The following is a 17,251-nucleotide window of genomic DNA, read 5'->3' on the forward strand; positions in this document are numbered from 1 at the left end:
GGGCCTCTTGTCCAGCAAAAGCAAGGAGATGTGGACAGTACTACTTGCTCTGACTGGGAGCTGCTTTCTGAGGTATCCGCCGTGGATCTTCCCCAGACCTGCTACTAGAGATCCTATTAAATGTGGATGGGTAGATCTCAATAAAGATGAACCTGGGGGAAGCACATGCTCTGCCACTGAGCTATGTCCTTGTGTGAAACCTGTTGTTATCTTCTTCCTTGCTCTGTGTGCTCCTGCCTGCTCTCTCACCTATCCTCACCTCTCTTATCTTTTTACCTACCCAGAGGTTCAGGCCACAATCTGTCCTATAACCTAACTGAGAGCAAAATGCACTTCCTCTCCCCACTTCCAGGTTCACCGCTACTATCCTGTTGAGTCTCATCCTATGCATGTTTGCTCAAAATAAAGTCTCACCGAGTCCGTGAGCTTCACTTCCACCTAAGTGTGCCTAGGATTGCGACCTTAGAGGGCCTTTCCTGCCTTCTAATCACTCACTGGATCAACTTTCTTTTGCAAGGCCACAGACTGCCTAACATTGCCCCCTCTTAAAAGACAGGTGGAGGTTTTTGTGGCTGTTGCTCTCAGTTTGAGGTGCCCCATCAGTGACGGCGTGGGCCTCTCTTCATGCACTGTAGCCGCACGTGGCATCCTTTCAGTTCCCGGACAAAACCGTACCTACGGCGGTTCACTCTGCTTTCTTTGTCGGACAGGAGTTGCTTGCAGAACTGTGCGAGTTCCTGGAGAGCAGCAAAGATGAGGACCAGGCCCGTTGCGAAGCAGCAACTCCGCCGTGCAAAAGAATCAAGCTGGAGAGTACCGAAGAGGCGGAAGAGCAGGCCCCAAATGGAAGCCATCAGCTGAATGATGGAGCTGCTAGTACTGAGAGCGGAAGGACAGCCGTGTGCACCGTGTGCTTGGGCATTCTGCAGGAGCTCTGCGAGGTGGATTTTGTGAAAGCAGTAAGTGTCAGCCGCATGGCAGCCTTAGTTGTCAGCTTTTCAGTGGGTAAAAGAACTGCGACATCCCACAGGCATGTACATAGGAACCTCTTTCAATCTGAGGGCCAAATTCAGTTTTGGGGAAGCTGGGGGGGGGGGAGGGAGGGAGGAGCAGCACTCCAGTGGTGATTGGGATGAAAGGCAAATGGGATGAGGCCCCGAATAGCAGCGTATTTTAGCTGGAAGCTCTTACTGCCAGTAAATTTATTTTATTTTATTTATTACATTTTTATACCGCCCAATAGCCGAAGCTCTCTGGGCGGTTCACCAAAATTTAAACCATAATAAAACAACCAACAGGTTAAAAACACAAATACAAAATACAGTATAAAAAGCACAACCAGGATAAAACCACACAGCAAAATTGATATAAGATTAAAAGACAGAGTTAGAACAGTAAAATTTAAATTTAAGTTAAAATTAAGTGTTAAAATACTGAGAGACTAAAAAGGTCTTCAGCTGGCGATGAAAGGAGTACAGTCAGATTTTTATTATGCGGTCACAGATCCAATAAAAGCAATACCAACAATCATTAATTTAAAACCATAAAATCACAGTCTTTGGTTCAACAGGCTAAAAGAGTTATTTAAAACATACACATATTTAAAATATATAGGCATAGTTAGTAAAATTGGGAGAGTGGGTCCCATGCTGCAGGTTGGGAATCCGAGGTGGATCCTGGGTCTGGGCCAGTTGAAGACCACTAGCCCATGAAATATTCTGGCCTCTGACCACTGAGGGCAGGAGCTTCAAATCTCTTTCACCCTGAGCACGGAGTTACATACATTTTATTATGTGGTCACAGACCCAATAGAAACTATACCAACTATACCAACAATCATTAATTTAAAACCATAAAATCACAGTCATTAGTTCATTATACAAACAGGCTAAAAGAGTTATTTAAAACATACACATATTTAAAATATATAGGCATGGTTAGAACACCTTGTACAAAAGATAAGCAACAGCAGCATGGGATAGAAGTTACAATTAAGATAAGAAAGGAGTACAGTGTAGGCGTCAGGCAGACCTCTCCGGGGAGCTCATTCCACAGCCGGGGTGCCACAGCGGAGAAAGCCCTCCTCCTAGTAGCCACCTAGTAGAGGTGCTTACCTAGACAGGTTGCTTACCTCTAACTGGAATAATAATAATAATAATAATAATAATAATAATAATAATAATAATAATAATAAATTTCTTACCCGCCTCTCTAATTGGATCACAGCGGGGAACAACAGCAAGCATAAAATACATAAAATACTGATTAAAAACATAGTATACACTGTTAAAAACATCCTAAAAGCATACTAAAAGTATCCTAAAATTCCACTGGATAGGCCTGCCGGAAGAGATCAGTCTTGATAGCTTTCTTGAATGCTAAAAGACTGTCAAGCTGAAGAGTCTCCTCCGGCAGGCCATTCCACAGTTCTTCATGGTCATCTGTGCATTCACACACATATGGGCTCTGCGCCTGCGTGGAGCCATTATATGTGTGATGCACAGAACTAAGCCTTAGAAGAAGCATTTCAATCTTTTTTGAACAGGGGAAAACGTCCCAAAGCTGGAAAGCCACCAAATGATCATTGTTCAGGGGAAGGAGGGTGTGTCACCTGGGAAGCCCGTGGGCCTGAGGTTCCCCACCCTGGCACAGGCTCATGCGGAATGTCTTGTTGTTGTTGTTGTTGTTGTTGTTGTTGTTGTTATTATTATTATTATTTATTTATATAGCACCATCAATGTACATGGTGCTGTACAGAGTAAAACAGTAAATAGCAAGACTCTGCTGCATAGGCTTACAATCTAATAAAATCATAGTGAAACAATAAGGAGGGGAAGAGAATGCAAACAGGCACAGGGTAGGGTAAGCAGGCACAGGGTAGGGTAAAACTAACAGTATAAAGTCTGCACAACATCAAGTTTTAAAAGCTTTAGGAAAAAGAAAGTTTTTAGTTGAGCTTTAAAAGCTGCGATTGAACTTGTAGTTCTCAAATGTTCTGGAAGAGCGTTCCAGGCGTAAGGGGCAGCAGACGAAAATGGACGGAGCCGAGCAAGGGAAGTAGAGGCCCTTGGGCAGGCGAGAAACATGGCATCAGAGGAGCGAAGAGCACGAGCGGGTCAATAGTGTGAGATGAGAGAGGAGAGATAGGAAGGAGCTAGACCGTGAAAAGCTTTGAAGGTTAACAGGAGAAGTTTATAGTGGATTCTGAAGTGAATTGGAAGCCAATGAAGAGATTTCAGAAGCGGAGTAACATGGTCAGAGTAACATGTCTTGCTGATATTAGGCTGCAGTCCTACACATACGTGACAGGGAGCGGGTCCTATTTTACACAGTGGGACTTAAACTTCCGCATAAACCGATTACTTGGCCGTGTTCCCCCCCGGATGGCAAAGATGATCTTTGGAGGCTCTTCTCTACGTGCCACCCCGCCCCTTCTGTGGAATGCTCTTCAGGTAGATCCTCCTGGCGTCTTCACTGTACTCATTCACACGCCAGGTTAAAACCTCCTTCTTCCAACAGGCATTTAATCTTTAATCCGTAGCACTGAATATTAAAGTTACAGCTAACTCTTGATTTTATTTTTAATCTCTTTAATGTTCTTCTATTGTTTTGGTTGTTATTGTATTGTTTGGGTGGTTCTTTTAACAGCTGTAAATCACTCAGAGGGCAGCAGCCGGTTGGGCAGATATAAATTTAATAGATAAAGTACATGTGCCCAGGGTGAGGCAGGTAGGGATGGTTTAGAGTTGCAGGACCGCGGATCGCTCCAAGCAGGCGACTTTGCTCCAGCGAGTTTCAGAGCTCTATTGAGGTGTTTTTCTCCCTCTCGGGCCAGGAAAGAAGGAAAGGAACCTCTCATGCAAGCACTGAGTCATTACTGACTCTTGGAGGGACGCCAGCTTTCCCTGACGTTTTCTTGGCAGGCCTTATAGTGGGGTGGTTTGCTGTTGCTTTCCCCAGCCGTTATTACCTTTCCCCCAGCTAGCTGGGTACTCATTTTACCGACCTCGGGAGGATGGAAGGCTGAGTTGACCCAAGCCGGCTGCCTGAGAACCAGCTTCCGCTGGGATCGAACTCAGGCTGTGGGGAGAGAGTTTCAGCTGCAGAAACTGCTGCTTTACCGCTCTGCGCCACACGAGCCTTTCTCAGGCCAGACTGAGGCCTAATCTACACCAAGCAAGATATTCCACTAAGAAAGTGGTAAACAAAAGGCAGGAGCCACACGGCTGCTTTAGAGCGGTATCGAAGTGCACTGACAACTGTTGGGGCCCGTTGACACGTACCATATACCGCTTTCATACTGCTATATCCTGCTTGGTGTGGCTCCTGCCTTTTATATACTGCTTTCATACTGCTTTCATAGTGCAATATCCTGCTTGGTTGCGCTCCTGCCTGTAACCGTATTTCTTCGCTTGTGAGACGCCATCGATTGTAAGACGCGCACTAATTTCAGTACCACCAACAGAAAAAAAAAAAACCCGAAGACACACCTGTGATTCTAAGACGCACCCCATTTTTAGAGATGTTTATATGGGGGAAAAAGTGTGTCTTAGAATCGAAGAAATAGGGTATATACCACCCACTGAGGTTCTCAAGCGCACCCACAAATGGTTCAACACCCTCCACAGGTCCTGCCCCCTCCCATCCCCAAGCCCCACCTCCTCGCCTGGAAGTTACTGGTGTCTCAGGGAGGAGGCAGGGAGCAGCACCCCCTTCTTATCTGATCTGATTTCACAAGTGTGGATTTGCGTAAAAAAGAATCCGATTCAATCGATGAGCAGACAACGGCTAGCTCTACACCAAGCAAGAGCCACAGTACTGCTTTATAGCGGTATTGAAGCGCTCTGACAACTGTTGGGGCCCATTGAGACATACCATATACCGCTTTCATACCGCTTTCATAGTGCTGTATCCTGCTTGGTGTGGCTCCTTTTATATACCGCTTTCAATATCCTGCTTGGTGTAGATTAGGCCTGAGATAACAAGGGGTTTCCCGTCCCTGCTCCTCTCTGAGCCCTAGTTGCCTCACAGAGCCCAAGCCTGTGCTGGTCAAATTATTTATTTATTTGTTTATTTAGAATATTTATATACCGCTTCCCATTGAAACATTTCGGAGCGGTGTACAAGGTAAAATGAAAATAAAAACAGAATAAAACAGTTAAAACAAAATTTAAAAAGAAGCAAAACAACAACAACACAGAAATCCAAGGCTGCATGTTAAAGAAAGGCTTCTTGGAATAAAGATGTTTTCAGGAGGCGCCGAAAGGAGTACAAGGTCGGAGCCTGCCTGACCTCCAGAGGCAGGGAATTCCACAGGAGGGGGGCCACCACGCTGAAGGCTCTTCCCCTGGTGGATTCCAATCGGAGGATGGGTCTATGTGGAACCACCAGAAGCAGGCCCTCGGATGACCTCAGTGACTGGGCAGGTTGGTAAGGGAGAAGGCGCTCTCTCAGGTATCCTGGTCCCAAGTTGTTTAGGGCTTTGTACACAAGTACAAGAACCTTAAACCTGGCCTGGCAACGAATAGGCAGCCAGTGCAGTTCCCTCAGCAGAGGAGTTACATGCCGGAAAGGGGCAGCTCCAGACAACAGCCGAGCTGCATCATTCTGCACTAGCTCCAGCTTCCGGAGCAGCTTCAAGGGCAGCCCCACAAGGGCTGGAGATTCCCCACCCCTGGTATGGGAGTTCCGCTCCGAGTCATTGTTCCTTGCTGTCCTCCTTGATTGAGGGCAGGGGGCGAATACTTTCAGGGAGGGTCTGCTCTTCCCTTCCTCTTCTTCCCCATCGCCACCACCACCGTCACTACCACCAAGGCCAAGACAGCTCGAACCAAGTAGACGTTGTGAAAGAATGTGTTCCTTTGTCCTAGAGTGGACGAATTGTTTACAGCAGAAATTATTCAAGCATATATGTAAGCTGCTTTGGACCACGTCAACCACCTTGAGAGCTATGAACTATGTGGCTGTTGTTGAAAAGAGGGATATAAATTATTAAATGCAGTTCTCTGTGTTTTTTTTCAGGTGTGCCATAAGATTAACTCTTCCGAATACCAGTTTTCCAGCTTTGTATTTTCAGTGTCTTTCCCACCGCAGCTCTCTGTGAGGGAGGTGAGTGTTTACTGGTGGCTTTCTTTTGGTCTTCAGCTGTGTAATTTGATGAGAGAGGGAGAGGATGTTGTTCCCCCCCAAATTATTCTGGTTTTGCCTATTAGGAAACAGGCTTTGTCAGGGCAGATATCAAGGTGTGTGATATCTGGAAAGGATCAGCAGTGATTGGGTGTTGGGGAATAATGTGTGTGAAAGCTGAGTGGGCTCTCATCTGAGTGTGGGTGTGCGTGAACTGGAGAGGGTTGCAGAGTTGTGCAAATCTCATTGATTTCAACTGCATTACATCCAATTCATACTAAAATCCAATGTATGCTTACCTTTGAGTAAACCCCATTGAACAGAGACAGACTTACTAAAATGGTGTGACCACTCTTAGAATACTATGTACAGTTCTGGTCACCACACCTAGAAAAGGATACTATAGAACTGGGGAAAAAGTGCAGAAAAGGGCAATTAAAATGATTAAGGGGCTGGAGCATCTCCCCTAGGAGGGAAGGTTACATCCACTGGGATTGTTTAGCTTGGAGAAGAGGAGGTTGAGGGGAGACATGATAGAGGTGTACAAAATTATGCATGGTAAGGAGAATGTGGAGAGGGAGATATTTTTCTCCCTCTCTCAAAATACTAGAACCTGGGGTCATCCCATGAAGCTGATTGGTGGGAGATCCAGGACAGATAAAAGGAAGGACTTCTTCACACAGCACAGTGTTAAATTATGGAACTCACTACCACAAGGTGTAGTGATGGCCACCAATTTGGATGGCTTCAAAAGGGGGTTGGATAAATTCCTGGAGGAGAAGGCTATCAATGGCTGTGTTGATTGATGGTTGTGTGCTATCTCCAGTATCCGAGGCAGTAAACCTATGTGCACCAGTTGCTGGGGAACATGGGTGGGAGGGTGCTGTTGCACCATGTCCTGCTTGTTCATCCCTGGCCGATGGCTGGTTGTCCACTGTGTGAACAGAGTGCTGGACTAGATGGACCCTTGGTCTGATCCAGCATCAGGGTTCTTCTTATGTTCTTTATTTTTAGCCAAGCCGATTTGTAGCTTGACTTTTGAATTGGAGCGGGGAAAGGGGAGATTGAGCTGCATCTTTTGTTCTGATCTGGTTTGTGTCCCGTGACCTTGATTTTGTGTGTGAAAGTAGCTGATTCCTTGTCAGGATTTTCTCAGTCAGTTACAGAGTAGAAGGTTATAAAGCCTTCGTTTCATTTCCCACTTCTCTGTTTCTCTCTCTCTCTCTTTTATGGATCCATGCCTGAAGCACGCAGCATGGCTGCTGATACAAGAGGAAATGGAGTGAGTACTTTCTGGAGCAAAGTTTATATATTTATTTATTTAAAATATATATACCGCTCCCCATTCAGAATTTCAGAGCGGTGGACAAAATAAAATAGAATAAAAACACATTAAAAGTACATTTTTTAAAAAAGCAAAGTGCAAAATAAACCACAGCTGGTCAGACTCCAGCTGGACATCAGGAAAAACGTCCCGACTGTTAGAGCAGTATGACAATGGAAGCAATGACCTAGGGAGGTGGTGGGCTCTCTCCCACACTAGAGGCATTTAAGATGTCGCTGGAGAGCCATTTGTTAGGGATGCTTTAAGGTGGATTCCTGCACTGAGTGGGGGGTTGGACTCGATGGCCTTAGAGGCCCCTTCCAATGCTACAATTCTATGATTCTATGATTAAGGGAAGGCTTCCTGGAACAATGACATTTTCAGGAGGCGCCAGAAGGAATACAAAGTTGGCACCTGCCACAACACAGGCTCTGAACACCAGACCCGGCCGCGGCTACTCCCTGCTCAAGCCAAGCACCACCGCTTGATACGCCTGAGGCGAGGGACAAAACCCACCTTCCTCCAAACTATGTGGAGAAAGGGGTTTAAATGGAGAAGGATTTCAATAATAAAATAATGTGCTGTGAGTTATATGTGCTGAGGTGAAGTATTGTCAGAATGGGTGCTAAATGTATAAACTTCAGATAATATATGCCAAACAGACACGTGGGATTTTTGTGGTAGTTAAAACAAAATAATTAAAATTTATTTTAAAAGTTCACAAGCTTTGTTTCAAAATAAAACATTTCAAAACTTTTTTGAAACCTTTCATCCAATTTCTTTCACTCATTCACATACGCGCTTTCCTTTCTCTCACACAACCACTCTTGAACTTTATTATCAGTATTGATTAATATACATCAACTATGTGCACACCGCACACCAAAGACACACAGTGTAGAGTGTTCTCTACACCGAACCTCAAATTCTCCCGACCCAAGTACTCTAAACATAGGGAGATAACACAGAGAGAGCCCTAACAACTCTAAGAGTACCTAAAAAGTCTCTTCAGTCCCCATAGTCCTTCCCTTATATATCACTCCTCCCCATCCCAAGACATTCTAACTCTGCCCACTCAGGCCAACATTTTAAAAACCACAGACTTACACACCTCAGACATACATTTGGGAACTGACTTGTGGGGTGTAACGCCACAGCACCTGCCTGAACTCCAGAGGCAGGGAATTCCATAGGAAGGGGGCCACCACGCTGAAGGACATGTACAGCACCAATGTACAGCACCATGTACATTGATGGCGCTATATAAATAAATAATAATAATAATAATGAAGGCTCTTCCCCTGGTGGATTCCAATCAGACGATAGGTTTATGTGGAACCGCCAGGAGCATGATGTTTCTATCATGTCTGATTTCCGGGTTCCACATGAAGATGACACTTCTTGTTTCTTCGCACTCCTCTCTTTACATGGGGTGGAATGCACATATCTTGCCCTCAGTCATTCCTTCCTCTGGATGGCTTAGAATCATAGAATCACAGAATAGCAGAGTTGGAAGGAGCCTACAAGGCCATCGAGTCCAACCCCCTGCTCAATGCAGGAATCCACCCTAAAGCATCCCTGACAGATGGTTGTCCAGCTGCCTCTTGAAGGCCTCTAGTGTGGGAGAGCCCACAACTTCCCTAGGTAACTGGTTCCATTGTCGTACTGCTCTAACAGTCAGGAAGTTTTTCCTGATGTCCAGCTGGAATCTGGCTTCCTTTAACTTGAGCCCGTTATTCCGTGTCCTGCACTCTGGGGGGATCGTAATGGTTGTCTGGTAATGGTTGCCTGACTCCAATAAGTACATGAGAAGAGCCCTGCTGGATCAGTCCAAGAGTCCACCTAGTCCAGCATCCTGTTCCACAGTGGCCAACCAGCTGTCTGTGGGAAGCCACAGGTAGGGCATGAGTGTAACACTGAAAAGACTTCAGTGTAGGCGCTGGGCGATCCTCACAGGGGAGTGAATTAAAGACCCAGTAGCTGAGAGAAATCTCAATAACCAACGCGTAATGGACAGACTGGTGCTACAATCGCATTTTCCCCACTATCAAGAAAAAATCACAACAAATCAGGCCTGAAAAAAATATTTTGATCCTCTCTCTCCCCCTCTTATTATTGCTCACCACTTGGAAATCTTCTTAGATACAGAGTGGTATATAAACCTTGTAGATAATCATAAAAAATGGCTTTTCATTTGGCAGCAATTGCAACAAAGGTAATTTTTTAATGTGGAAAGACATTTGCCAGTGCTGCAATAGCATAGCATAGTTGGCCCTTAATTATTATTATTATTATTTATTTATATAGCACCATCAATGTACATGGTGCTGTACAGATAACACAGTAAATAGCAAGACCCTGCCGCATAGGCTTACAATCTAATAAGTTGTAGTAAACAATAAAGAGGGAAGGAGAATGCAAACAGGCACAGGGAAGTGTAAACAGGCACCGGGTAGGGTGAAGCTAACAGTATAGAGTCAGAACAAACTCAGTATTTGAAGGCTATAGGGAAAAGAAAAGTTTTTAGCTGAGTTTTAAAAGCAGTGATTGAGTTTGTAGTTCTCAAGTGTTCTGGAAGAGCGTTCCAGGCGTAAGGGGCAGCAGAAGAAAAAGGACGAAGCCGAGTAAGGGAAGTGGAGGTCCTTGGGCAGGCGAGAAGCATGGCATCAGAGGAGCGGAGAGCCCGAGCGGGGCGATAGTGTGAGATGAGAGAGGAGAGATAGGCAGGAGCTAGACCGTGAAGAGCTTTGAAGGTCAGCAGGAGAAGTTTATATTGGATTCTGGAGTGAATTGGAAGCCAATGAAGAGATTTCAGAAGTGGAGTGACATGGTCAGAGCGGCGGGCCAAGAAGATGATCTTAGCAGCAGAATGGTGGACAGAGACCAGCAGACTGATGTGAGACGAAGGAAGGCCAGTGAGAAGAAGGTTGCAGTAGTCCAACCGAGAGATAACCAGTGCGTGAACGAGAGTCTTGGCAGAAGAGACAGACAAAAATGGTCGAATCCTGGCAATATTATACAGGAAGAAACGACAGGATTTAGCTACTGCCTCGATGTGAGGAGTAAAGGAGAGCGAGGAGTCAAATATAAAGCCAAGACTACGAGCTTCCTTGACCGGAGTAAGCGTGACATCGTTGACAGTAAGAGAGGTTTTTTTTAAAATGATGGAAGAGCATAATTATAGAGCCAGTGTGGTGTAGTGGTTAAAGTACTGGACTAGGAGTTAGGAGGTCTGGGTTCTAGTCCCCACTCAGCCATGGAAACCCACTAGGTGATTTGGGCCAGTCACAGACATTCAACCCAACCTACATCACAGGGTTGTCGTTGTGAGGATAACATGGAGAGGAGGCAGTTTATGTATGCCGCCTTTGGTTCCTTGGAGGAAAAAAGCTGGAATATAAATGCAATAAATAAATGTAATAATAATAATAAATAATAATTAGCATGCTACCCTATTGATAAGAGTCTTACTCATGTCAGTGTGAACATGTGGGCCAAATGTCACATATCCTGTGCTCTAGTAGCTGTTAGTCCTTTGGGTGATAACCTTAGTCACTTGCCTTTCCATTTTTTTTTAATAATTTAGGAAACAGGGCCTTTTAGAGGGAAAAGATGACCTCGTTCAGCTGAAAGAAGCATACAAATGGATTATCCACCCCCTGTTCTTGGAGCAGTTGGGAGTCCCCGCTGATGGAAAGGTGTTGTATAAATAAACAACTTGAATGAGGTCTGTTGTCAAAGGCCTAGCTCACCCTGTGGTGGTGCAGCTTGTGTCTGGGCTGTGCTACTTCAGGCTGCAGGCTGGCATCCACATAGTTGAATGTTCCTCCAAATAAAATAAAATTATTCCCTGCACATAGAAAACTAGCATGTCAGGGAGAAGGCTAGGCTAGAATCGTCCCCTTGACATGCTAGTTTTATTTGTGCAGGGAAATTTGTTTGCAGGCACCTTCGATATGATGAGCGTCCACCTGCAGTTCTAAATCTGGATGTTTCTGCCTGATGTATTGGGTTCTTAAAAAGTCGTTTGATCACGTTCTTTGGATATCACAAACTGCTTTAGGGGGGAAAAACTATTTTTAAAAAGTCTTCTATAAAGCAGAACCAGGGGTGGGTAATCTGTAACCCTTTCTAAATGCAAGTAGCCTAATATGGAGTCATCTGAGAAACGCTTGTAAATGGATTCCTTTTGGCTCTTTGCCTCCTGCCTGGTCTATGGGGCCCATTTTTCACTGCACAAGGTGTCCCTTGCAGCTATGTCAGTTGAAGCTGGGGCAGGCAGAGTTTCAGGCGGCCGACTGAGTTCAAGGCTACAGAAGAAAATGGGTAGAGTACGTGTGTGTGTGTGTGTGTGTGTGTGTGTATGTGTGTGTGTTAAATCACCAGTTAGGATTTTTTTTTAAACTAACTTTCTGCTCTCTTCAATTACGACTCAGAGCCTGTTTGAAGTGAGCGTGGTCTTCGCTCATCCAGAAACAGACGAGGACTGCCGGTTCCTGTAAGTTGCGATTTGACCAATCACCTTTTTATTTATTTATTTAATTTATTTATTACATTTCTATCCCGCCCAATAGCCGGAGCTCTCTGGGCGGTTCACAAAAATTTAAAAAATTCAAAGTATAAAACAACAGTATAAAACCATAGTATAAAATACGATATAAAAGCTCAACCAGATAAAAACAGCAGCAATGCAAAATTACAAATTTAAAACACCAAGTTAAAATTTATTTATAGACTGTTAAAATGCTGAGAGAATAAAAAGGTCTTCACCTGGCGTCTAAAAGCATATAATGTAGGTGCCAAGCGAACCTCCTTAGGGAGCTCATTCCACAGCCGGGGTGCCACAGCAGAGAAGGCCCTCCTCCTGGTAGCCACCTGCCTCACTTCCTTTGGCAGGGGCTCTCGGAGAAGGACCCCTGAGGATGACCTTAGGGTCCGGGCAGGTACATACGGGAGGAGGCGTTCCTTCTGATAACCTGGCCCCAAGCCGTTTAGGGCTTTAAATGTTAATACCAGCATTTTGAATCGGGCCCGGACCTGGACTGGCAGCCAATGAAGCTGGAAAAAGACTGGCGTAATGTGGTCTCGTCGGCCAGTCCCTGTTAGTAAACGGGCTGCCCTGTTTTGTACCAGTTGTACCAGCACGGTTACTAACAGGGACTGGCCGACAAGACCACATCACGCCAGTCCTTTTCCAGCTTCGTTGGCTGCCAGTCCAGGTCCGGGCCCATTTCAAAGTGCTGGTATTAACATTTAAAGCCCTAAACGGCTTGGGGCCAGGCTATCTGAAGCTTCCCATATGTACCTGCCCGGACCCTAAGGGGTCCTTCTCCGTGAGCCCCTGCCAAAGGAAGTGAGGCAGGTGGCTACCAGGAGGAGGGCCTTCTCTGCTGTGGCACCTCGGCTGTGGAATGAGCTCCTGAAGGAGGTTCGCTTGGCACCTACATTATATGCTTTTAGACGCCAGGTGAAGACCTTTTTATTCTCCCAGTATTTTAACTGTCTATAAATAAATTTTAACTTGGTGTTTTAAATTTGTAATTTTGCATTGCTGCTGTTTTTCTCTGGTTGAGCTTTTATATTGTATTTTATATTATGGTTTTATACTGTTGTTTTATACTTTGAATGTTTTTAATTTTTGTGAACCGCCCAGAGAGCTCCGGCTATTGGGCGGGATAGAAATGTAATTAATTAATAAATAAATAAATAAGATCTGTAGAACCTGTGAACGGGTGTAAGCTCAGAAACAAACAGTGTCTTTATTTATTTATTGCATTTTTATACTGCCCAATAGCCGAAGCTCCCTGGGCAGTTCACAGAAATTAAAACCATTCAAAGTATAAAACGAACAGTATAAAAATACAATAGCCCTGTTCAGGAGTTTATCATGTTGGAACTTATGCATGGGTAAGAGGGAATGGGACCATGCTGAGGGCCCTGACACCGCACAGCGTCATAGGTGGGGCCAGCAGTGGGGCCCCGTTCCTTCTTACCTGTGGATAGGTGTTATGTGGGATAGATTTCAGAAATGGGTTCAAATGAGTATGATTTTTGAGGCTAGGAAGGCAGAAGGCTCATGGTTGACATATAAAACGTCCCGGGTTCAATCTGCGGCAGCTCTAGGCAGCGTTGGGAAAGTGGTAGGATATTTTGGATTCCCGGATCCAAGGTTGGAGACACTGCTGTGACCTTGGAGCCCGGAATTCAGACTCCGTCCCCCTCGCAGCCGGGTCGGAGAGAGCTGTGCTGGCTGCCTCTCCCAGGTCGCAAAAGCAGAAGGCGGGAAGGTAAAGGGGTCTTTCCTATGGGCCTGGGGGGCAGGGGAGAGGAATGGAGAGGCTGGCTGATTCAGTATCCAGAGGCCTCTCCTGCCTCCTTTCCTTCCCCTCCACGATGGCTCAGCTAGATGGGTGATAAAGCCCTTCTAGCTGAAATGCAGAGCAGGAGGTGTTGCCTCTGCTGATGCTCCGCCCACTCTGCACTGGATGCTCATATGAGTATCAAGGATGGATTTCATTTCGTGGGATGACGCCCAAATGAGCAGAAGAAGTTTGCTTTCTGGAAAGAAAAGAGAAGTTGTTCAAAGACAAGTCCTTTTGCCAGATGCTGTTAGGAAACGTTTTGACAGCAAGCGACATCGGGCTAGATAACATGGTCTCCCCCTTATACACACACACACACACACACACACACACACACACACACACACACACGCTGCCTCTGTTTTGATAGCACAGGGGATGCTGTTTGATTGATTGATGTTGTTTGCGTTTAGAGCCTCGGCTTGTCCAGGTTGCTTCAAACCAGCAAAGAACAAACAGGTAAGTGGATTCAGGATAATTCCCCCCCTCCCCCCATCCATCCACCGGCATTGCTTTTCTTCATTTTAATCCATACTGACAATGGAATGTGAACTTCAAAAGCAAAATGGGCATTTTTACTAACATTGTACATAATCAGTCAATTGTTTCTGGGTGAATTTGCTTAGTTTTTTTTTTCTGGTGTACACGTGTTCTAAACCTGGCAACTATTATTTTATTTATTATTGCATTTATATCCCCCCCCTTTTTCCACCAAGGAACCCAAGGTGACGTACACAATCCTCCTCCACTCCATTTTATCCTCAAAACAACAACCCTGTGAGGTGGGTTAGGCTGAGAGTCTGTGGCTGGCCCAAAGTCACCCAGTGGGTTTCTGTGGCCGAGTGGGGACTAGAACCCGGATCTCCCGACTCCCAGTCCAACACTTTAGCCACTACACCGCACTGGCTCTCCACACTACGTTTTCTTTGATATACAAAACATATTTGCACACACCTTAAGATTGGATCTCGAAGAGGTTTAAAAATTACAATCCATGGAAAGTTACAGTGTAATTATGCAATAAAAGTTATCAATCACCTTTCTATAGTGAAATATGCAAGGTGATGTAAAGGAAATCTGATTAAAACAGTAAGAAGATAGAATAAACTAAGACAGCATCAGATAAGCAGTTGGTGACCGAACACGCAGGCCCCGAATCTAATACAGTAATAAGGTCTAGAGTGCTGAATCGTCTCTGTAATACTTTACTCTGCAGTCCGTCTTCACCAGAATGGCTGTAATTAAGGCTTTGGATATGATCAGCGAAGAAGATTTTCGTAAGTAAGTATTATTATTATTATTATTTATTTATATAGCACCATCAATGTACATGGTGCTGTACAGATAACACAGTAAATAGCAAGACCCTGCTGCATAGGCTTACAATCTAATAAGTTGTAGTAACAATAAAGAGGGAAGGAGAATGCAAACAGGCACAGGGAAGTGTAAACAGGCACCGGGTAGGGTGAAGCTAACAGTATAGAGTCAGAACAAACTCAGTATTTGAAGGCTATAGGGAAAAGAAAAGTTTTTAGCTGAGTTTTAAAAGCAGTGATTGATGGTCACCATGTGTTTAAGCTGTGTAATGGTTGACAAGTGGTTGTAGGTGGGCTGAATACATTTGGAGGGCATGTAAAAAAGGAACAAATTCAAGATGTTAATTCCTAGCTTTGGAAAAAGGTATTCTTGAAAATTTTGCTGGCGTTTTCGTGTTCAAGTATTTGGAACAGGAATAAGGCTGCACCAAGAGAAGGGTATCAAAATGATAGGACATGGGGAAGGGATATGACATGGGAATATCTTTTGAGATATCATTAGATTCTGTTTACCTATTATTTGGCATGTTTTGATCTCCATATAGGCTGGGTTTTAAAACACACACACTAATAATCCTGTAATTATCAAGGAATTCTGCATAAACTGATCTGGTACCTCATGCCAGAGGTGCTAATTCACTAAGATCTTCCTTGTGTGGGGCTTCTCCAAAGGAGGGATGCCGTGAGGGAGGGGGCCTTTTTGGTGGTGGCCCCTCACTTAAGGAATTCTCTCTCCCTACACTAAGCTCTTTTAGGTACCATGCAGGTACCTTCCCCACCTCCACCCCAGCTTTAAACTTCTGATATGTTTCTTGTGTGTCCCCCCCTTTTGCTGTTTTTAGCCCTGACTTTCACATTTTCTAATGTCTTCTATACTTCCCTGAACATTTTGAATTAAAGGGCAGTATAGAAATGTTTTGAATGAATGAACAAATAAACGTGTAGAAATAATAATTTTTAAAAAATGAAAATAAGTTATTCAATTTAAATATGGTTTAAAATACCTATGAAGCAGGCCTGACTTACCAAGGGCTCAAAAAGCGCTCTGGGAATTAAAACATGGCGTCTCAGTTCAGACAATACGTTAGTCAACGCAGTGGGAAAACTCCACTCAGTGGTTGAGTTTTTAGGGGGTATTCCCCATACCATGTATTCTAACTCCACCGTTGTGTGACTGTGGGCTACCGTAGAGTTGAGTAAAATTCAATGCAGCTTTTGAGTGACAGTTCCTTCACCCTCTCTCCTTCCGATGGTATCCCATCAGCCATTGCTGCGGAAAAAACAATTCCGGTGGCTCTCCTAGAACGACACTTCTGCCTTTCGCCGCTCTTGCCAGGGAAGTCTGTAGCCAGTGAGAAAAGTCAACTCAACACAAAACAGAAAATTCCATGGAGCCCACCCGATAACACACCACACAATTAAAATGAATCCTTGCAAGTTTTTAAAGTAAATCCTTTAGTGTGAGGGTTAAAGGTTCTAGCCCAGCCCTCTCCCTGCTGGGCTCGTTTGCACTTGCAGGGAGGTGTCTCTTCTTCTTCTTTGTCCTGAGGAAGCGGCTTCGTAACCAGCCACTTTTTAACTTATCTACATGGGCTGTGTGCCCAGACTGGGAAGACCGCCAGGTACCAGCAAACACACCAAATGAAGAGATAACACTTAATTTGTATTTCTCACACAGTTCAAAACATAAAGAAACAGAACAGTCTTTCTGTGCTTACGCCGAAGTCAAAGCCAGTCCATAAATCCATCCAGTTGTCATAAAGGGTCCGGGAGAGAGGGTCCCGAAAGTCCACAAAGCCAGTCCGAGTTCCAAAGGGCAGGAGAGAGTCACAGAGTCCAAGAAGTCCGTAGTCCAACCGGTATAGCAGAAACACGACAAGGCCAAGGTTTCAAGGTCCAGAGCTTTCTCAGGCAAACCAGATTAAGTCTGACAAGATCCTGGCCTGCGCACTGTTACTTAAATACCCAAGCCCAGAATCACAGCTGTTCCCTGTTTATCTGGCGTTTAGTAGCAATACGCTTGGATCTGCGTAACGCCTCCTTCTCTGCCCTTTGTTGTTTGAACGATGGCACCGGTAAGATGTTTGTTTGCTCTTCCTCTAAGGCTGAGCTGGAGGGAGCCT

General features: G+C 44.9%; 1 protein-coding gene across 1 annotated transcript in view; it reads left to right on the top strand.

Moving 5' to 3' along the window:
• The window catches only part of PUS10 (pseudouridine synthase 10), a 45,013-nt gene that overhangs the window by 2,935 nt on the left and 24,827 nt on the right, over positions 1-17,251 (top strand). The window contains exons 3-9 of the mRNA XM_063123796.1: positions 711-959; positions 6,022-6,108; positions 7,374-7,408; positions 11,037-11,148; positions 11,887-11,948; positions 14,226-14,271; positions 15,029-15,093. Coding sequence (XP_062979866.1) covers positions 711-959; positions 6,022-6,108; positions 7,374-7,408; positions 11,037-11,148; positions 11,887-11,948; positions 14,226-14,271; positions 15,029-15,093 — 656 coding nt within the window. The remainder of the gene's footprint in view (positions 1-710; positions 960-6,021; positions 6,109-7,373; positions 7,409-11,036; positions 11,149-11,886; positions 11,949-14,225; positions 14,272-15,028; positions 15,094-17,251) is intronic.

The sequence above is a fragment of the Elgaria multicarinata genome, chromosome 4 (assembly GCF_023053635.1).
Source record: "Elgaria multicarinata webbii isolate HBS135686 ecotype San Diego chromosome 4, rElgMul1.1.pri, whole genome shotgun sequence".
NCBI lineage: Eukaryota > Metazoa > Chordata > Lepidosauria > Squamata > Anguidae > Elgaria > Elgaria multicarinata.